General features: G+C 41.4%; 1 protein-coding gene across 3 annotated transcripts; it reads left to right on the forward strand.

The window, feature by feature from the left end:
• Window positions 1-1,335: 1,335 nt before the first annotated feature.
• Window positions 1,336-17,843, forward strand: LOC106081027 (uncharacterized). Of its 3 annotated transcripts, none has more exons than XM_059369037.1 (3): window positions 1,336-2,967; window positions 17,528-17,639; window positions 17,723-17,843. In XM_059369037.1, the coding sequence occupies exons 1-2, from the start codon at window positions 1,377-1,379 to the stop codon at window positions 17,635-17,637; spliced, it is 1,701 nt and encodes a 566-aa protein (XP_059225020.1). In that variant the 5' UTR covers window positions 1,336-1,376; the 3' UTR covers window positions 17,638-17,639; window positions 17,723-17,843. The 3 variants fall into 3 exon arrangements, with proteins under 3 accessions (XP_059225020.1, XP_013098152.1, XP_013098153.2); XM_013242698.2 differs by having other exon boundaries at window positions 17,743-17,843; XM_013242699.2 differs by lacking the exon at window positions 1,336-2,967 and adding an exon at window positions 7,838-9,449 and having other exon boundaries at window positions 17,743-17,843.
• The last annotated feature ends 214 nt before the right edge of the window (window positions 17,844-18,057 follow it).

Below are 18,057 nucleotides of genomic sequence, written 5' to 3' on the forward strand. Positions count from 1 at the left end.
CTTCGATGAGTTGCAAACGAAATGACAAAATGAATATACATCCATCCTTCGGTGGAGGGTATAAAAATGTGTAAGGAATTTGGGAGAAACCATGTAAAAAGTCTACTTTTAAGCTAAAATAAGTTATACTTTACTTCAATTGGCTATGACTTAGACATTTGTTCCACTAGCCGAACGTAGAATAGTGTTCCATGCGCCTCGATCTTCTGCGCTCATTCTTAAATCTCTGACACCAAATTTGAAGGTGTCTCCCACTACTTGATCGTTCCATCGGGTTTTTGGTCGTCCCGGTTTGCGTGTACCACCGTGTTTTCCTTCAAAAGACTTTCTTTGCTGGAGCTTCTTCATCCATTCTGATAACCTGACCTCGCCAACAAAGCCGTTGTATTTTGAAAAGTGTAACTATGCTATTGTCGACTTATAGCTCATACAATTCCCGAGTATACGACGCCAATATTCCCCATTAACGCAAACTGTTCCATATATTTTACAAAGAATCTTTCTCCCAAACACTCCAAGCACTGCCTCGTCTGCTTTCATGCTTTCAGTACCCATGCCTCAGAACCATATAACAACACGGGTAGTGTCAGTGTCTCGTATAGTGTAATCTTCATCTGTCGAGGGGTGGCCTTGTTTCTAAACTGCCTACTTTAATCCGAAGTAGCATCTGTTAGACAGTGTTATTCTTCGCTTTTTTCAAAACTGGTGTCATTCGTTTCAGTTACGACCGAGGTATATAAAGTTGCTGACTATCTCAAAGTTGTGGTTCCCAACTTTCTCCAATTTCTTTATCTGATCAGCTAGCTTTACGCGTTCGAACGCTATCGTGATTTCCACAGACGGACGGACATGGCTAGATCGACACATAACGTCGAGACGATCAACGTTATTCTACATTAGGCTAGTGGAACAAAAGTTCTGTCATAGCCAATTGTCGGAGGCCACCATAGTACAGAGATTAGCATGTCCATCTACGGCGCTAGACGCCTGGGTTCGAATGCTGGTGGGAAAATCAGAAAAATTGTTGAACGGTGTTTATCCCCTCCTAATGCTGGCGACATCGAGGTACTATGCCTATGCAAAAACTTTTCCCCAAAAAGGTGTGGTACTGCGACACGCCGTTCGAACTCGCCTATAAAAAGGAGGTCGCTTATCATTGAGCTTAAACTTGAATTGGACAACACTCATAGATATGTTGAGTGTGCCCCTGTTCCTTAATGAAATGCTCATGGGCAAAATTTGCATTTGCGTATTTGTCGAGGGCTTACTGTTATTGTATGGGTTAATTTCTTGATAAGCATCAAATGCTGCGTCACTTGTGATGCAGTGCTCGTAGCTTATACACCAAAATAAAAATTTACGAAAAAAAACCGCAAATGAATTCAAAAGGCTTTGAGTTTATATCAAGAAATTGTGATGTCGTTATTGAAATCTACAAATATCTCAATTTTGCAAATCAATTAAAATTGGCCTGCGTAAATGCCCCGTTGCAAACTATTTTCAAGCAATTTGTGTGGCCCATAGATTATCGCGAATTGAAGATTTACAATGAAATGCCGGGAAGGGATTATGTGATTACCAGTGCCCATGCCAGTGTTGATGGCAGTAGTGTTAGACTCAACATTGAGGAGTATCAACATTTTCTCACCCTATATGCGGACAGTGTGGAGAAGGCGACTCTTAAGGCTTTCCACAATATAACGTCGTTTAGGAATCTCATCAGCTTAAAATGTTGCATGTCCAATTATTTAATGGGGCCATTGCTGCAAATGTTAAAGGAAAATTTGCCTTTTCTACAAAGTTTGTGGTTGACAAACTGCCATATTACCAGCGAACTGTTGGAGGAAGAGCTTTTGCATAATGTTGTTGGCATAGAATCCCTAAGGCTGCTGAGTATACATTTTAGCTATTCGCCAACAATCACTTATGAACATTTCTATCACATTGTGTCTAATTTGAAATTGCAAACATTGCGATTGACTTCAGTGTCTAGAGAGGTTGAAGCCCAGCAGTCTGCCTTAACCCATGGTGGTCTGTTGCAGACCCTGGAAATTGACATACCTTTTGATGCAGACTGCTGGTTTAATCATCAAGCTGGCTTTTTAAATATCTTGGAAAACATTTCCACTTTGGAATTAAGAATTTCGAAAATGGAGTTTACTAATGAGACCCTACAACTTCTGGCTGAAACCTGCAAAAATCTACAGCGATTGACTTTGAGGCGAACAAAGTTCTCAGAAATCAAATATTTTGTTCTTTCCCCAAGTGTTAACGATTTGGGTTTTCACTACTGCAGCGGCTTGACCCAGAAAAATTTGAGACAAATACTAAGTGAACCTAACCGGCTAAGAACTTTTCGATCTGATTTTACCAGTTACACCGGAGTATATGAGGAATTTCTAATGCCTGCAAGCATACAGTCACTGTTCATTGATACCCTTGATGTGCGGCCAATTCGTTGGACTGCTATGAGTCACCAATTTCGAGGATGCTTTTCTCCAAGACTTCCGGAACACATAATCGATTTGATATGCAGTATACCCTTGGCAAGCTGTGAAAATTTACATACCCTTAAGTTGCATGCCAAATGCTATGTGGGTCTGCAAGTACTGCTATCGCTCAAAAAACTCAACACCTTAAAAATGTGGATACCCACCAACGAATGGCATCTTATAGCCGCCCTCCTTAGGTTACCTGCATTGAGAAATTTACACATAATTTGCCATTGGCTTAAAGTTTTAAAGGCGCCCTTCGAAGGTTTCCCAACGGCTGTGCAAACGTTGAAAATAGAGAATTTCTTTGAAGAAGGACTTGATTTCTTCCTTGATTTATTTGCAAGAAATTCTCAAATGATATTGACTTTCAACACGCAGAGTTATGACAGTATCAAGCAACTTAAAAAATTATTTAAACATGAGAAGTTTCCCTTGAACTTGAGGACATTGCAATGTAATGGTTTTACTTTAGGTAAGTACAGCATATCGTATGTATACTAAATAATAATAAAAAGTAAAACCTGCGTGACGGTGGAGGCCACCATACCGCAGAGGTTAGCATGTCCGCCTGTGCTCGAATCCTTGCAGGAACATCAGAAAAATTTTCAGCGGTGGTTATCCCCGCCTAATGCTGGCAACATTTTTGAGGTACTTTGCCATGTAAAAACTTCTCTCCAAAGAGGTGTCGCTCTGCGGCACTCCCTTCGGACTCGGCTATAAAAAGAAGGTCCCTTGTCATTGGGCTTAAAATTGAATCCGACAGCACTCATTGATTTGTGAGAAGTTTGCCCCAGTTCCTTAATGGACAAATTTGCATTCGCATGCGTGATCGACTGACTTAGCAGCGTCTAGGGCATAAATCATGAAATTTGGTAACAGCGTTGCTTTGAAGATATGCCCGGATTTTCCGAAATACGAAATTAGGTACTTCAAAGTAAGCAAGCATGTCCTTCATCATATAACCAAAAAAATAATTTACTAGGTTAGGTTAGGTCAGGTTTAAGAGGCAATCAGACTCACTTAGACATTTTCGTCCATTGTCATACCATAGGAACAGAGTTAGGATAATGCCTTCTAGGTTGCCCAAAAAGTAATTGCGGATTTTTCATATAGTCCGCGTTGACAAATTTTTTCAACGGCTTGTGACTCTGTAATTGCATTCTTTCTTCTGTCAGTTATCAGCTGTTACTTTTAGCTTGCTTTAGAAAAAAAGTGTAAAAAAGTATATTTGATTAAAGTTCATTCTAAGTTTTATTAAAAATGCATTTACTTTCTTTTAAAAAATCCGCAATTACTTTTTGGGCAACCCAATAGTTTCTACCGTTAAATCATCCAGATCGCTTTCAAAGGCCCAACATCTTGGGAATGTTCACATCCGCTAAATCAGACAGGTTCTCAAAGAAATGAGAACCTAAAGTGGAACTCTTTCTGACTACCAGGTGTGGGACACACACAGAAGGTGTTCTATAGTCTCTTCTTCTTCATCTTCGATGACCTCACAACTTTCGCAAAAGTCGTTTCGGGCAACCTTCAGCCTGTTCGTATGTTTTCCGGTTAGACTGTGACCTGTCATGACGGACACAATGACTAAGACGTCTTTTCTAGCCAGCGACAGCAAAGCGGTAGACCTCTTCCAAGTCTAGATTAGGTCACTTAGTTTTGGAATGCTCACAGCTCACTCTTTGTGACCATCTGTCATTCGTTGTCCTTTGGGCCTGGTTCTGAAAACTTGGCTTACATGTCGCTAGAGGCATATCCAGTATCCCTGGGATGTGTAGGGTAGTTCCTAGTCTAGCAAGCTCTTCAGCGTTACAATTGCCTGGGATATCTCAGTGGCCCGGCACCCGGAACAGGGGAATTTTGAACTGTTCAGCCATCCCCTTGAGAGATCTGTGACAGTCGAAGGCGGGTTTTGTGTTCAGAAATACGTTCTACAGGGATTTAGACTGGCTGTCTGAAGAGATTTTGATGCGAATTTTAAGCCATTTCATTTTTCCGATATGACCAGTACTAGATGATTAGAGCACTTCCCAAAGCTCACGCGGTCGTCTAGTTCGGAACCACCTATGTACCTATGTAACTTATTCCTCTGCAGTTGGCACATTCCGTCTTGTCTTCTTTCTTCTGTACGGGTCTTGGTATGCTGAGGTTCCAAACATCGGGTATGCGTTCTTCTAGCCAGATTGCGCAGACAAGCTGATGCATGAGCCTTATCAGCGTGACGGCTCCGGTCTTTAATAGTTCAGCGGACCCTTCGGCTCCTGCTGCCTTGTTGTTCTTCAGTTGGATCACTGCTACTTGGACCTCATTTTGACTAGGAGGTAAACATTCTTTACCATCATCAGGGATTGGTTCCGCGGTATCCTCTTAGCCGCCAACATTGGACACTAGCAGTTGGATAAAATGTTCTTTCCATATCCTCAGCACATTATCTGTGTCAGTTAGCAGATTTCCTTCTTTGTCTCTGCAGGAGGATGTGCCTGCACCAAAGCCATAGGTTTGATGTTTAGCTCTTTGGTAGAATTTCCGGACTTCATTCTGACTCCTGTACATCTTAATTCGCTCACACTCAGCGGTCATATTCTCTCTCTGGGCGCTTATAGAAAATATCCTTGGTCTGCTCGTCCTTTGCTTCCGTCGAGGCATGGTCACAAATAAGGCTGATGTTGAAGAATTTGGCTTTTATGCGGATTGTGGCTAGCCTCTCATCCACCGGAGTCAAGCTTGAGATAAAGTGTTTCAGTCTCCGACTAACCACAAATCCACAGCCAAACGCATGCCTCATTTTATGGCAGCTATAGTATAGTTCGTCACCGTTTGGTGTTGTTGCGACGCCATTCCCAGTTCATCGCACTTCCTGTAAAGCGGTAATATCTGCCTTGTGCTTCTCCAATACATCCGCCAGCGTATATACTGCACCATCTCTATAGAGAGTGCGGACATTCCAGGTGCGGTTCCAAAAATCATGGCCCTTTATTTTTTTTTTTTGGGGGGGGGGACCGTTTTTACTATTCCTTTGTTTCTCATAGTTTTCCGGGGGCGGGTTACTGGCTCAGAGCCCCAACCGCATGGGTTTTTTGGGATTGCACATGTATCCCTCGTTGTGGCGAGCCGCTTGCTCCAAGATCTAACATTCGCCTCCAGCCGCCCCTAACCTGGGAACAGACGCTGATGTTGGCCATTGGTTATTTGTAGCCGCCTATAACTCGCCTTGTCATCTCGAGTATCATTGACACTCTGTATTTAATAAGGAGCCAGTGGCACCTGACTGGAAGCCACCGTAGCGCAGAGGTTAGCATGTCCGCCTATGACGCAGCATGCGTGGGTTCAAATCCTGGCAAGATCATTAGAAACAATTTTCAGCTGTGGTTTTCCCCTCCTAATGCTGGCAACATTTTTGAGGTACTATGCCGTGTAAAACTTCTCTCCAAAGAGTTGTCGCACTGCGGCACGCCGTTCGGATTCGGCCATAAAAAGAAGGCAACATTTTTTAAGTACCATGCCATGTAAAACTTTTCTCCAAAGAGGTGTCGCACTAACCTGGGAACAGACGCTGATATTGGCCATTGGTTATTTGAAGGCGCCAATAACTCGCTGTTTCATCTCGAGTATCATTTGCACTCTGTATTTAATTTAGAGCGAGTAGCGCAGAGGTTATCATGTCCGCCTATGACGCTGAACGCGTGGGTTCGTATCGTGGCGAGATCATCAGAAAAAATTTTCAGCGGTGGTTTTTTCCTCCTTATGTTGTCAAAATTTTTGAGGTACTATGCCATGTAAAACTTCTCTCCAAAGAGGTGTCGCACTGCGGCACGCCGTTCGGATTCGGCCATAAAAAGGAGGCCCCTTATCATTGAGCATAAAAACTTGAATCGGACTGCACACATTGGTATGTGAGAAGTTGCCCCTGTCTCTAAGTGGAATGTTCATGGGCAAAATTTTTAATTTTGCCACCTGACTCTTCACTGAGACTCTTCTCTCGAAAATCGCAACCTGCCGGCGTCCGCATTTGCAGCTACTCCGCATAAAAAAAGCTTTCCACCCTCTGCAACCTGTGGACGCGCCCGGTAGCTTTGAACTTAGCTTCCCGTGGTAACGATGGACACCACGCAAGTCGGAGCTCAAAGTTCCAGCCAAAGTGGTGCTCATAGCTAATCATCACAGCTAGGAACAACAAATACTTCAACATCGCCCAATTGTTTGCACTTTAACATCCTTTGAATGTCACTGCAATTGCTTCTTGTGCTTAGACCACATTAACGTACAGTACATCGAAGGCTCGTAGAGTGCTCTACACTGTACTCAATAGTCGTTGGGTATGTAGAGCACCTTAATCAATTTGACAAAGTCGTTGATGAAGATAACGTTCAGTACATCGAAAGCTTTCCACCCTCGGCAACTGTGGACGCGCCCGCTAGCTTTCAACTAAGCTTCTCGTGGTAACGATGGACACCACACAAGTCAGAGCTAAAAGTTCCAGCCAGAGTGGTGTTCAAGCTAATCATCACAGCTAAGAACAACAAATACTTCAACATCGCCCAATTGTTTGCACTTGAACATCCTTTGAATGTCACTGCAAGTGCTTAGGCCACATTAACAACAGTACATCGAAGGCTCGTAGAGTGCTCTACACTGTACTCAATAGTCGTTGGGTATGTAGAGCACCTTAATCAATTTGACAAAGTCATTGATGAAGATACATGGCGTATCAGAAATCGCGATCCACCATGCCAGTTAAAGTGTTTTGAAAAACAGCGCACACTTGCCTAACTTTTACAAGTTGTTTGCTATACTATTCTTTGAAAAGAATGCCTTGAATATGATCTCGAGCTAGAATATGTTCGAAAAATCACAGTAAATATTGTTCTTCATTTGAAAATGGCTACTGATATTCTGAAGGCTCGTAGAGTGCTCTACACTGTACTCAATAGTCGTTGGGTATGTAGAGCACCTTAATCAATTTGACAAAGTCGTTGATGAAGATACATGGGGTATCAGAAATCGTGATCCACCTTGCCAGTCAAAGTGTTTTGAAAAACAGCACACACTTGCCTAACTTTTACAAGTTGCTTGCTATACTATTCTTTGAAAAGAATGTCTTGAATATTATCTCGAGCTAGAATATGTTCGAAAAATCACGGCAGATATTGCACTTCATTTGAAAATGGCTACTGATATTCTGCTTTTGCCCTCTTATCCCACTGTGCAGAGTTCTCATATCACCCCTTTACTGTTCTACGCAAGAATTCTTAGTATTCCTCGTATGTTTGCTGTCTACTTTGATTATGAGTCTCTGCGTTGTGGGTATGCCTTAGTATTGTAGACTCAGTGATTGTGGTGAAAGCACCTTGAAATAAACTACTAAGAAAATGGAATTGCAAGGTTTTGATTCAATAACTCGTAGATATGATGTTGTAGCACACATCTATAGATATCTAAATTTCAAAGATCAATTAAGACTGGCCCAAGTCAATGGCATTTTAAGAAGAGTATTTCAAAATTGTATATGGCCCTTGGATTATGGCAAACTTAAAGTTTATGTGGATGTTAGACAAAATTTTTATATTCTAACGGGTGGCTGTGGCATGCAGAGTGTTCGTCTTCATGGAGACGGCTATCAGGAGTTTCTTACTCTCTATGCTGATGATGTTCAGGATTTAAGCTTAAGCAATTTGCAGCACATACAGCCATTCAAAAATCTCATCAGCCTCAAATGTTGCCTTGATGATCATGACATTGCCTATGTTCTGAAGATATTAAAGAGAAATTTGCCCCTTTTGCAAAATCTACGAATGACACATTGTCGTTTCTACCAGGAGTTCTTAGAGAAGGAAGTGTTGGATGGCCTGCTTGCCATGACATCTCTAAGGCTGTTGAGCATACATTTTCAATATTCCACAAAAATTCGTTTTGAACAAATCTCTAGACTTATATCACAATTGGGATTGCAGATGTTGGAGTTGACCTCCTCCCCCAGTGATGGAGGTGATGAAGAGTTCCCTCTTAACAGCATGGCAGGACCTTTAAAAGTTTTCAATATGACCACACATTTTAATGCTACAAACTGGCTAAGGAATCATCGATCATTTTTGTATATTTTGGAAAATCTGCTAGCATTGGAACTGAGAATTTTTGACATCGAACTCACCAATGAGAATCTTAATCTGCTAGCCTTTACATGCAAAAATCTGCAAAAATTTACTCTACTTCATACCAGTTTTGAGGAAATCAAAGATTTTGCCTTAGCACCCCAACTAAAGGAACTTCGGCTATACTCTTGCATGGGATTGACCACTAAAAACCTTAAACAAATCCTAGGTGAAGGCCATCAAATTGTCAGCTTCATTTCAAGTCTCACCAGCTATAAAGGAGCTCTCGAGGATTTTCAGATGTCCGACACATTGGAGTTTATATCGATTGATACTCTGGATGATCGTGCCTTGCGTTTTATTTCAACAAATCCACAAACGATTATAAGTCTGGCCACCAAAAGTTTGGAAATGAAAGTGGATGAGATTAAAAGCTTGCCCTTGGAAAATTGCAAAAATTTGCATACTCTCGTATTGCAGAATAGATGTTATGTGGATTTGGATGTTCTTTTCAAGCTTAAGCATCTACACACATTGACAACTTGGATTCCCACCTTTGGTTGGTACTTTATAGCTGCTCTTCTGAGGATACCTTCTTTGCGCCATCTGCACCTCATTGACAATTGGCAACATTGTTCGCGGGGTCCCTTTGTGGGTTTCAAAACTGGTGTTACCTGCCTTAAATTGGAAAACTTCTATGAACACTGTGCGGATTTCTTTCTCGATTTGTTAGATCAAAATTTGCAAATGGAATTAATCGTTTTGCTACCTAACTATGCCACGCTTAACAGTTTGAGAATTTTATTGAATCATGAAAAATTTCCTACGTATCTAAAAGCCATCGAGTTTTGCGGTTATACCTTGGGTGAGTAAGTGTGAATGATTAATGCAACGATAAAAGTTTCACTATACTCGTACACTGAGATAGAGAGGCTATTCTGATATGCTCCAATCAACTGTAAAAGCTTTCAATGTAAACACTGAAGGCGATTCTGCAGGGAAGAAGAGACTCATTGTAGTGATGCTAATGGACTTCACCAGATATGGGGAAGTTCGGATGTCAACGAAAGGGGTGAGCTTGTATCGGAAGATATACGTGAAAGAATATGCGACTGGGAAGTGTTGGATGACCACAGCTTCTCTTCTCTCTCATCGTTCTATTATTTTCAGCCTTGGGGAAAATACTGCACAAGTGGTCCCTCGGCTTAACAGAAGAAATGCGGATTGGGATAAAATTCGGCACAAATTTTGCACCACTATCCCTTCTCGACCAGAAAAGGAAGTGGCAACTGCGGAGCATATAGACATAATGGTCAAGCAAATCCCGAAGGTCCTGAATGACTCGCTTGTGTCAGTATGTCCTAGTGCCAAGCCAAGGAGCAAACAGCGACCGTCAATTTGGACCCCAGATCTGGTTGGTCTAAGAAAGGACTGCAGAGAAATCTTCTACAGAGCAAAAGCCACAACAGCACCACACGATTGGGACATCTACAAGGCTGAGCTAAGAAAATATAAGGGCGAGCTGAGAAAGGCTCCGAACAAATCCTGGGTGGAATTCTCTAGCTCCGTTGAGGATAGATCTGAGGCCTCTAGGCTGAGGATAATTCTGTCCTCGAAACCTATTACGGTGTGGTATATTCAGAAGTCAGAGTAGGTATGGACAATGTCTAGTGAGAAAACACAAGAACTACTCGTTGATACACATTTCCCGGCAAATTCTCCAATGGACAATGTGACGCCAGAAGAGGTTGTCACTGGTATGCATTCGTCGGAGGCTGTTAGGGAAATTGTGTCTGAGCCGAAAATCCTTTTGGCATAAGAAGTTTCGACACCTTTAAGTCGCCAGGCTCTGATGAGGTATGACCAGTTGAATTACAAGATGTGTCTGATAGACTGGTTCCTTGGCTTAGGGCGATATATGCAAATTTGTCAATGAACATTCCATTAAGGAACTGGGACAAACTTCTCACAAGTCAATGAGTGCTATCCGATTCAATTTTAAGCTCAATGATAAGGGACCTCTTTTTTATAGCCGAGTCCGAGCGGTGTGCCGCAGAGCGTAGCAAAGTACCTCACAAATGTAGCCAGCATTAGGAGGGGATACCACCGTTGAAAAATGTCTGATGTTCCTGCCAGGATTCGAACCCAGGCGCTCAGCGTCATAAGCGGACATGTTAGCCTCTGCGCTAAGGTGGCCACCAGCAGCATTCATATAATAAAGGCAAATCCACTGAAACAGCCCTTTAAGACCTAGTCGGCTACATAGAGGGTTCTCTTGCTGTCAAGGAATATACAATGGTAGCATTTCTTGACATTGAAGGTGCTTCAATAATGTCAAACCGACGTGACATCAACTCTACCGTTAGGAAGTTTATTAATAATTTATTTGCTAAAAGATGTATTACGGCAGGCTTGGGATCTGTGGATCTAAAAAGATGGGTCAGCCGAGGAATACCTCAAGCAGGTGTACTGTCTCCTCTACTATGGAATACAGTCATTAACAATATATTATGGTCTCTGGAAGAAAAGGGTGTAAAAGTGGTCGGATATGCTTATGATGTGACAATTGCGGTTAGGGGAAAGTTTCCCAGCACTCTAAGAGATTTACTTCAGGAAGCTCTACATTTAACGGTGAAGTGGGCTACCGAAAGTGGTCTGGGTGTAAATCCGAGCAAGACAGAAGTAGTTCTTTTCAGTAGAAGAAACAAGTAGCCTACAGTGCCACTTGTCTCCTTGGGAGGAGAAGGTTCCATTTACAGAATGCGCAAAATAGTTGGGTGTTTTGCTGGACAGGAAATTGAACTTTAAATCCAACGTTTTGGGAAGGACTCTTGCCCTATACACCTGTAAGAGAGCCATTGCGGGTTTAGACCGCATGCCATTCATTGGGTATATAATGCAGTTGTCAGACCTGTAATGCTATATGGGGTTGTGGTCTGGTGGACGGGTCTTCAAAAGTCCGCCTACTATTTAACACTCAACCGGATCCAAAGGGTGGCTTGTTTGTGCATCACAGCCACACTGAGTCGTTATGGTTTAACAGTTCAAAATTCACATGTTCTGGTTGCCGGGCCACAGAGATATTCTAGGGAATTGTAAAACGGATAAGCTTGCGAGACTAGGAACTACCCTACACATTCCAGGGAAACTGGAATCTGTGGGTATGCCTCCAGCGACATATAGGCTAAGTATTCAAGACCAGGCCCGAAGGACAACGAATGATAGATGGTCACAAAGAGGGGGCTGTGAGCATTCCAAACTATGTGGCCTAATCTGGACTTGAAGAGGTCTACCGCTTTGCTGTCATTGGCTAGAACAGACGTCTCAGTCATTGTGTACGTCATGACAGGTCATTGTCTTATCGGATAACCTGCTGACAGACTGAAGGTTGCCAGTAACGACTTTTATAGAAGCTGTATGGACATCGAAGAAGAAGAGACTATAGAACACCTTTTTTGCGTGTGTCCCGCACTAGCAGTCAGAAGGAGTTCCACTTTAGGTTCTCATTTCTTTGAGAACCTGTCTGAAGTTGTTGGGCTTTTTAAAACGATCGGTAGGAACAAGAATGCATCTTGTTATGCTGTTCCTGTGGTATCACAATGGACAAAAACGTCTAAATAAGTCAGATGGCAGACTGCCACTTGAACCTAACCTAATCCTAACACTGAAAAACAAATAAAAATGCGTCCTTTATGGCTCAAGACCTTAAAGCGGAAATTGGGTAGATTAGGTTTGGTTAGGTTTTGATGATGCCAAGACCTGATCGTCTAGACATCCACGTTGGGAAGGTTTAGGCCCATTGTGATTCCTCAGCTGCCCTATTCTCTTCCGATGAATTCACTTCACAAAGCAAACCGTCCTTTAACGTACTCTCTATAGCCACTCAGCAAATGCCTTGTGACTGCAAGGATTTCCACTCTCAGTTCTTCCAGTGCCTGAATGAAAAAAAAAACCCCAGTATCCTGTTTCTACTTTGATATAAAGCATGGCATTAACAAAAAAATTGAAAGCTGTCCTCAGAGGCGTTGATCTCATAACACCACCGACAGATGTCATCATTTTTAATGCCAATACGAGTCATTTGTTTACTTAATTTACCATAACTTAACCGATAGCCATATTCAGATGTGGCTTTTCCATTGACAACAGACTATCTAGGTTCAATTTCGAGCTTTCGTCCCCCAGAAGCTTTGTTTGTTCCCATCCGGCTGTTGATTTCAAGCGAATTAAACATGTATCCTTATAACGCTCCTTAATTCCATGGAAAATTTTTGTATGGTGGAGGGTATCACTCCAATATTGACACAAAAGCAAGGCTTGCACCTGATCTTGCAAGCATGTCCGCCTTCCGATTTCCTATAATATCCTTATGTCCGGGCATAAAGTCAGGTTATGATTCCTCTAAAGACAATTTAAGACTTCTGGACTGCGACCCAAAACCTTGGATCTTATACTCGTGCCAACTAAAGCCTTCAATGCTGCTTGACTATCACTGTAGACTCCTCTGGATAGCACAATCTCTGATGCCCTAGTTATCGCAAAGAATTCTGCCTGGAAAATGTTGCAGTCATCACTCATCCGCAGAGAGGCGTTGATGTCAAGTTCACCACAATATATGCCACCACCGGTCCCGTTCTCCATCTTAGATCCATGTGTAAATATTGGGTTGCCCAAAAAGTAATTGCGGATTTTTCATATAGTCGGCGTTGACAAATTTTTTCACAACTTGTGACTCTGTAACTGCATTCTTTCTTCCGTCAGTTATCAGCTGTTACTTTTAGCTTGCTTTAGAAAAAAAGTGTAAAAAAAGTATATTTGATTAAAGTTCATTCTAAGTTTTATTAAAAATACATTTACTTTCTTTTAAAAAATCCGCAATTACTTTTTGGGCAACCCAATATATATGAATATCCTTAAACCTAATTCGACCCTTATGGCAGACGCGTCAGAGTTGGTATTCCAAAATATATACGGCAGTCTACTATTTCCGTTCCTACTTTTGAGTCCGTCTGCAGGTCTTTTAATGTGCTCTCCAGTATACTAGACATACCCGTATACTGGAGAGCACATTAAAAGTTTGGAGTTTTTCTAAGTAGGTCAAACTGTGATAGTCTAAACAGAATCCTCTCTGCCGATTCCTTTATATACGAATCGATCGTCTGGATTGCCGTCATTATCTCTAGGGTCCTTGTGGCAGTAGTGCCCATAGCCCCAGTCATGAATCTCAAAGCAACCCTATTTACCCTGTCTAGATTGTGCACATGTGTCCCTTTATCCGTCACCGGTCACCACAGCCATACTTCAGAACTGGCCTTGCCACCGCCGAGTACAGCCAGTGCATTAACTTAGGTCGTATACGCTTCTGACAGGAGTAAAGAGCCTCAAAGGCCTTATTTTCCCCGAGGCTCTGTTCAAGCTCCAGTCCAATTTACTATCCAGAATATCGCCATCGACGATTATCGACGATTTAACCAACAACAATATAGTAACCGTTGAGTGGAGCGGACGTGCTATTACTTCGCTCCTCGAAGAAGAAAAGAAAAATACGTATCAATTACGAAAAATTTTAAAGCCTTTCAGGAGTAGGCCTGAAAATAGACTCCAAAGACCCAAGAGCTGTGGTGGCGACGTCAGACGGTAGCATGTTGTCGTTCCCTGCTATAGGTGTGGGTGTCTTGGCACCTGTAGTCGAGAGTAATCCTTCAAGCGCACAACCAGTCGTCAGACAAACAAATGAGGAAGAGACGTATAAACCAGAGGGATGCACAGTTCGTCCCCAGCCAATAATGACGGGTGGTGTTTCCGTTTCACTTTCAGACAGCGACAGTGTCAATGAAAATGTTATCGCAGCCGAATTGAAAGATGAGGATGGCGGAATGATGGCAGAAGTGAGCGATAGCTGTGGTAAGCTCACAAGCAGACCGAGAAAGCGATGTGATACACGACGAAGGAAACAGAGGAGTGTGTACCGGCAGCGCAATCGGCGAAAACGCAGGATGCTGTAAGGGATAGTACTGACATTCCAGGCACTTCTACTGAAGCTAGAAAGAGAATCATATCTCCCGAAGAGCATAACACTGCCAAGACGCTGTAGAAGAAAAAGAGCTCCCCGATTTCAAGTACTCTGGGAAGACTAAGCCAGTCCCTTCCCGGTTTTCTTCCCCAGGGAATTTTGTGGTGCCTACATATGCCATTCGACATGAGTAACTCTCATTTCCATTGCATTGTATTTTATAGACTACATTGGACTTATCTTCTTTCTCTGTTTTAGTCTTTGTCCTGCTAAGGAGATTGCCTACGGTGTTGTTGCTTTTGAATGCTAATCCATAATTATTCTCGTCATATATATCCGAGTTTTTTAGGCGTTCCGAAAAGCCAGGGATGTAAGTTTTTGATTTGAATATCTTTGGCGATTTTTCCTTTTCCGTCTTGGAAGGTTTTTCTTTTACGGGTTTGATGAGATTGTTTACAGTGTTGTTTGGAAAACCATTTAAGCTAAGGATTTGTCGTATTTTCTTCTCGTTCTCATTGTCACTGATTTTAAAACCCCTCTCTATGAAATTTGTTGCTGAATTAATCTTTATTCGTCATGGATGTTTCGAGTGGAAGTTAATTAATCTCCCTGACACCGTATCCTTTTGGTACCAGTTTAGGTTTAGCTTGTTTTGCTGTCTATAAACCATGGTGTCCAGATATGGTAATTTGTTCTCGTTCTCATTTTCCATTGTAAACTGGATTTGTTTGTCAAATGAATTCAGTTCTCCGAGTGTATTTTCCATTTCTGTTTTTTAATCACGCAGAAGATATCGTCTACACATTTTGTCAATAGTCTTAGTTTTTTGGTTAATTTTTTCATTGTCACATTTAGCAATTCCTCCATTATGATGTCTGCAATAATCGGTGACACTGGGGATTCCATTGGCATGCCTTTTCTTTGCTCATATATCTTGTCAAGGTATGTAAAATACCTGGAGTCCTTTATGCACAATGTAAGCATCTCTATAAATATATCGATTATGATCTTGGTGTACTTTTCCACGGTAGTCTATTTTTCTTTTATCACCCTAATCGCCAAATTTACTGGTACGCTTGGAAATAGGAAGATAACATCAAATGAAAAAAGTATCTCCGTATTTTCGACAGTTTGAACGTTGACCCTGTTTCTAAACTAGATTCCATCTTAAATGCTATACTGTGAATTTGTTGTCAAGTTGTTTAATATGTTAGTCAAATATTTAGATAGCCCATATGTGGGAGAATTCTTGGATAAGCAGATAAGCCTTAGGGGGATACCTGCTTTGTGGATTTTCGGTAGTCCATATATCCCAGGTGCCGTAGCCACTCGGCTTGTGAGTCTGTTTTTTTCCTCCAAGATCAAAATATTAAGATTGAATAATTTTTCCATGAATTTATTATTTTTGGCCTGAGGCCCTGAAGTTGGGTCCCTTTTTAGTCACCGATAGGTGCATATATCACCTAAAATCGATCTCATCTTCGTATCGTAGTCATTCTTTCTCATTGCTACAGTTTTTCCTCCTTTGTCAGCCCATAGTATCAAAATATCCTTGTTTACCTTTAAGAATCGCCTTGTTTCTCCCAGTGTATCAAGCACAAGCTTATCACGTCTGCTTGGCTTTGTTTTTTGCATGTGGTTATCTACTAATGTAGCTAATTTTATGCGTGAGTTTTCTTTTAGCTCTCTATTCTCCCATGTTTGGACACAATCTTCTCCCTCAGCTAGCGGGAACATCTCTCTTGTCGTTGGAGGAGAATATTTAGGACCTAAAGAGAGTAACCAATCAACATTGGTTGGTCTTCCAATGCTTTAATTGAAGCGGTCTTTTCTATATAGACATTAGCTTTAACATAGCCCCACCGAAAATGGCATAAAATCTCACGATCTAGGCGGCCAATAGACCGGTCCTGCCCGTGAAATCAAATATTCACCGAACTTGCCCCGCAATAACTCTATTGCTGTGTGGCATGTTGCACCCTCTTGTTGAAACCATATGCCATGCAAGTCAAGCTCTTGCGTTTTAGACAAAAATAGTTGGATATCATTTCACAGTTGCGCTCACCATTCACAGTTACATTACGATTCGCATCATCTATGAAGAAGTACGGTCCAATGATGCCACCAGCCCATAAACCGCACCAAACTGTGAATTTCACGATCTAGGCGGCCAATTGACCGGTTCTGCACGTGAAATCAAATGGCTGTGTGGCATGGTGGCACCGTCATGTTGAAACCACATGCCATGCAAGTCAAGCTCTTGCATTTTGGACAAGAAAAGTTTGATATCTTTTTACCATTCACAGTTAGATTACAATTCGCATCATCTATGAAGAAGTACGTTCCAATGATGCCACCAGCCCATAAACCGCACCAAACTGTGAATTTTTCTGAATGCATCTGGATTTCTGGCTGATCTTCACTTCAAAATCGACAATTCTGCTTATTTACGTACCCATTGAGTCATAAGTCATCTTTGTCCATAAAGTGAAAAATAAACTCTTAGCAGAGTTTGCATTTGGGATAATAAAATTCAAAAATTTCCAAGCGTTGTTCGTTTGTAAGACGATTCATGGTTTAATTATAGACCAAACTGAAGAAGTTTGACAGTGAAACAAAACTCGAAACGTGCGTGATCTGTTTTAAACAGTGTTGCCAACATGATAATAGCTAAAAAAAAACACTATTTAGTTGACCCAGCTCTGTGGTGCCCGCAGCAACCCTACCTTAAACCAAACAGTTCAGCATACCGTTTGTTTCTAGTACATTTAGATTTAAGCGAGTTGTTTAGGGCTTTCGTGACCCGCTTCATCATCATATCAATGTCCTCTACTGTTTCTATCGCCTTTAATGTCTTCAGTTTTTTTAAGAATTAAGAATTAATTGCACGACCCAAAGTCAAACTGTATTTTTTTTTCGATTTATTCCAGATTGTGCTGATCTAAGAAGAGATTTTGATGCTGCAACTCAACATTGCAAAGATCTTTACGAAGACTTTGGTAACACCAGCAATCGTATAGTTTTGAGAAGATCTAAATAAAGGTATGAAACGTAAAAATCTATATTTTTGACATATTCTTGTTTAAATTTCCCTATGTTAAACAGTTTCAAGAGTTTGCTTATAGGAAATGTATTTACATTATAGGTACACAACATAGGCATATGGGCATTATCCCACACAAGGGGTTATATGAGTATGATAATAGTTCTTCAAAAAATGTTTTAAACAAATAACCTTTAATGATATTTTGTGGACAAATTGATGGAGAAATGCTCTTTTTGAGAGATATAGACATTTTAAGTTTGATACTAAAGAATAAACTAAAATAAAAGTAAGGTTAGGTTAGGTTTAAGTGGCAGTCTGCCATCAGACTCACTTAGACGTTTTCGCCCATTGTAATACCACAGAAACAGAAGAAGGATGATGCCTTCTAGTTTCTACCTTTGAACCATCCAGATC

Source organism: Stomoxys calcitrans, chromosome 5 (genome assembly GCF_963082655.1).
Source record: "Stomoxys calcitrans chromosome 5, idStoCalc2.1, whole genome shotgun sequence".
Taxonomy (NCBI): Eukaryota; Metazoa; Arthropoda; class Insecta; order Diptera; family Muscidae; genus Stomoxys; species Stomoxys calcitrans.

Excerpts from the sequence above, each read along its gene's own strand:
- LOC106081027 (XM_059369037.1), top strand. The coding sequence starts at position 1,377 with ATGAATTCAAAAGGCTTTGAGTTTATATCAAGAAATTGTGATGTCGTT. Across the intron at positions 2,968-17,527 it reads ATGTAATGGTTTTACTTTAG|ATTGTGCTGATCTAAGAAGA; the intron begins GTAAGTACAGCA and ends GATTTATTCCAG.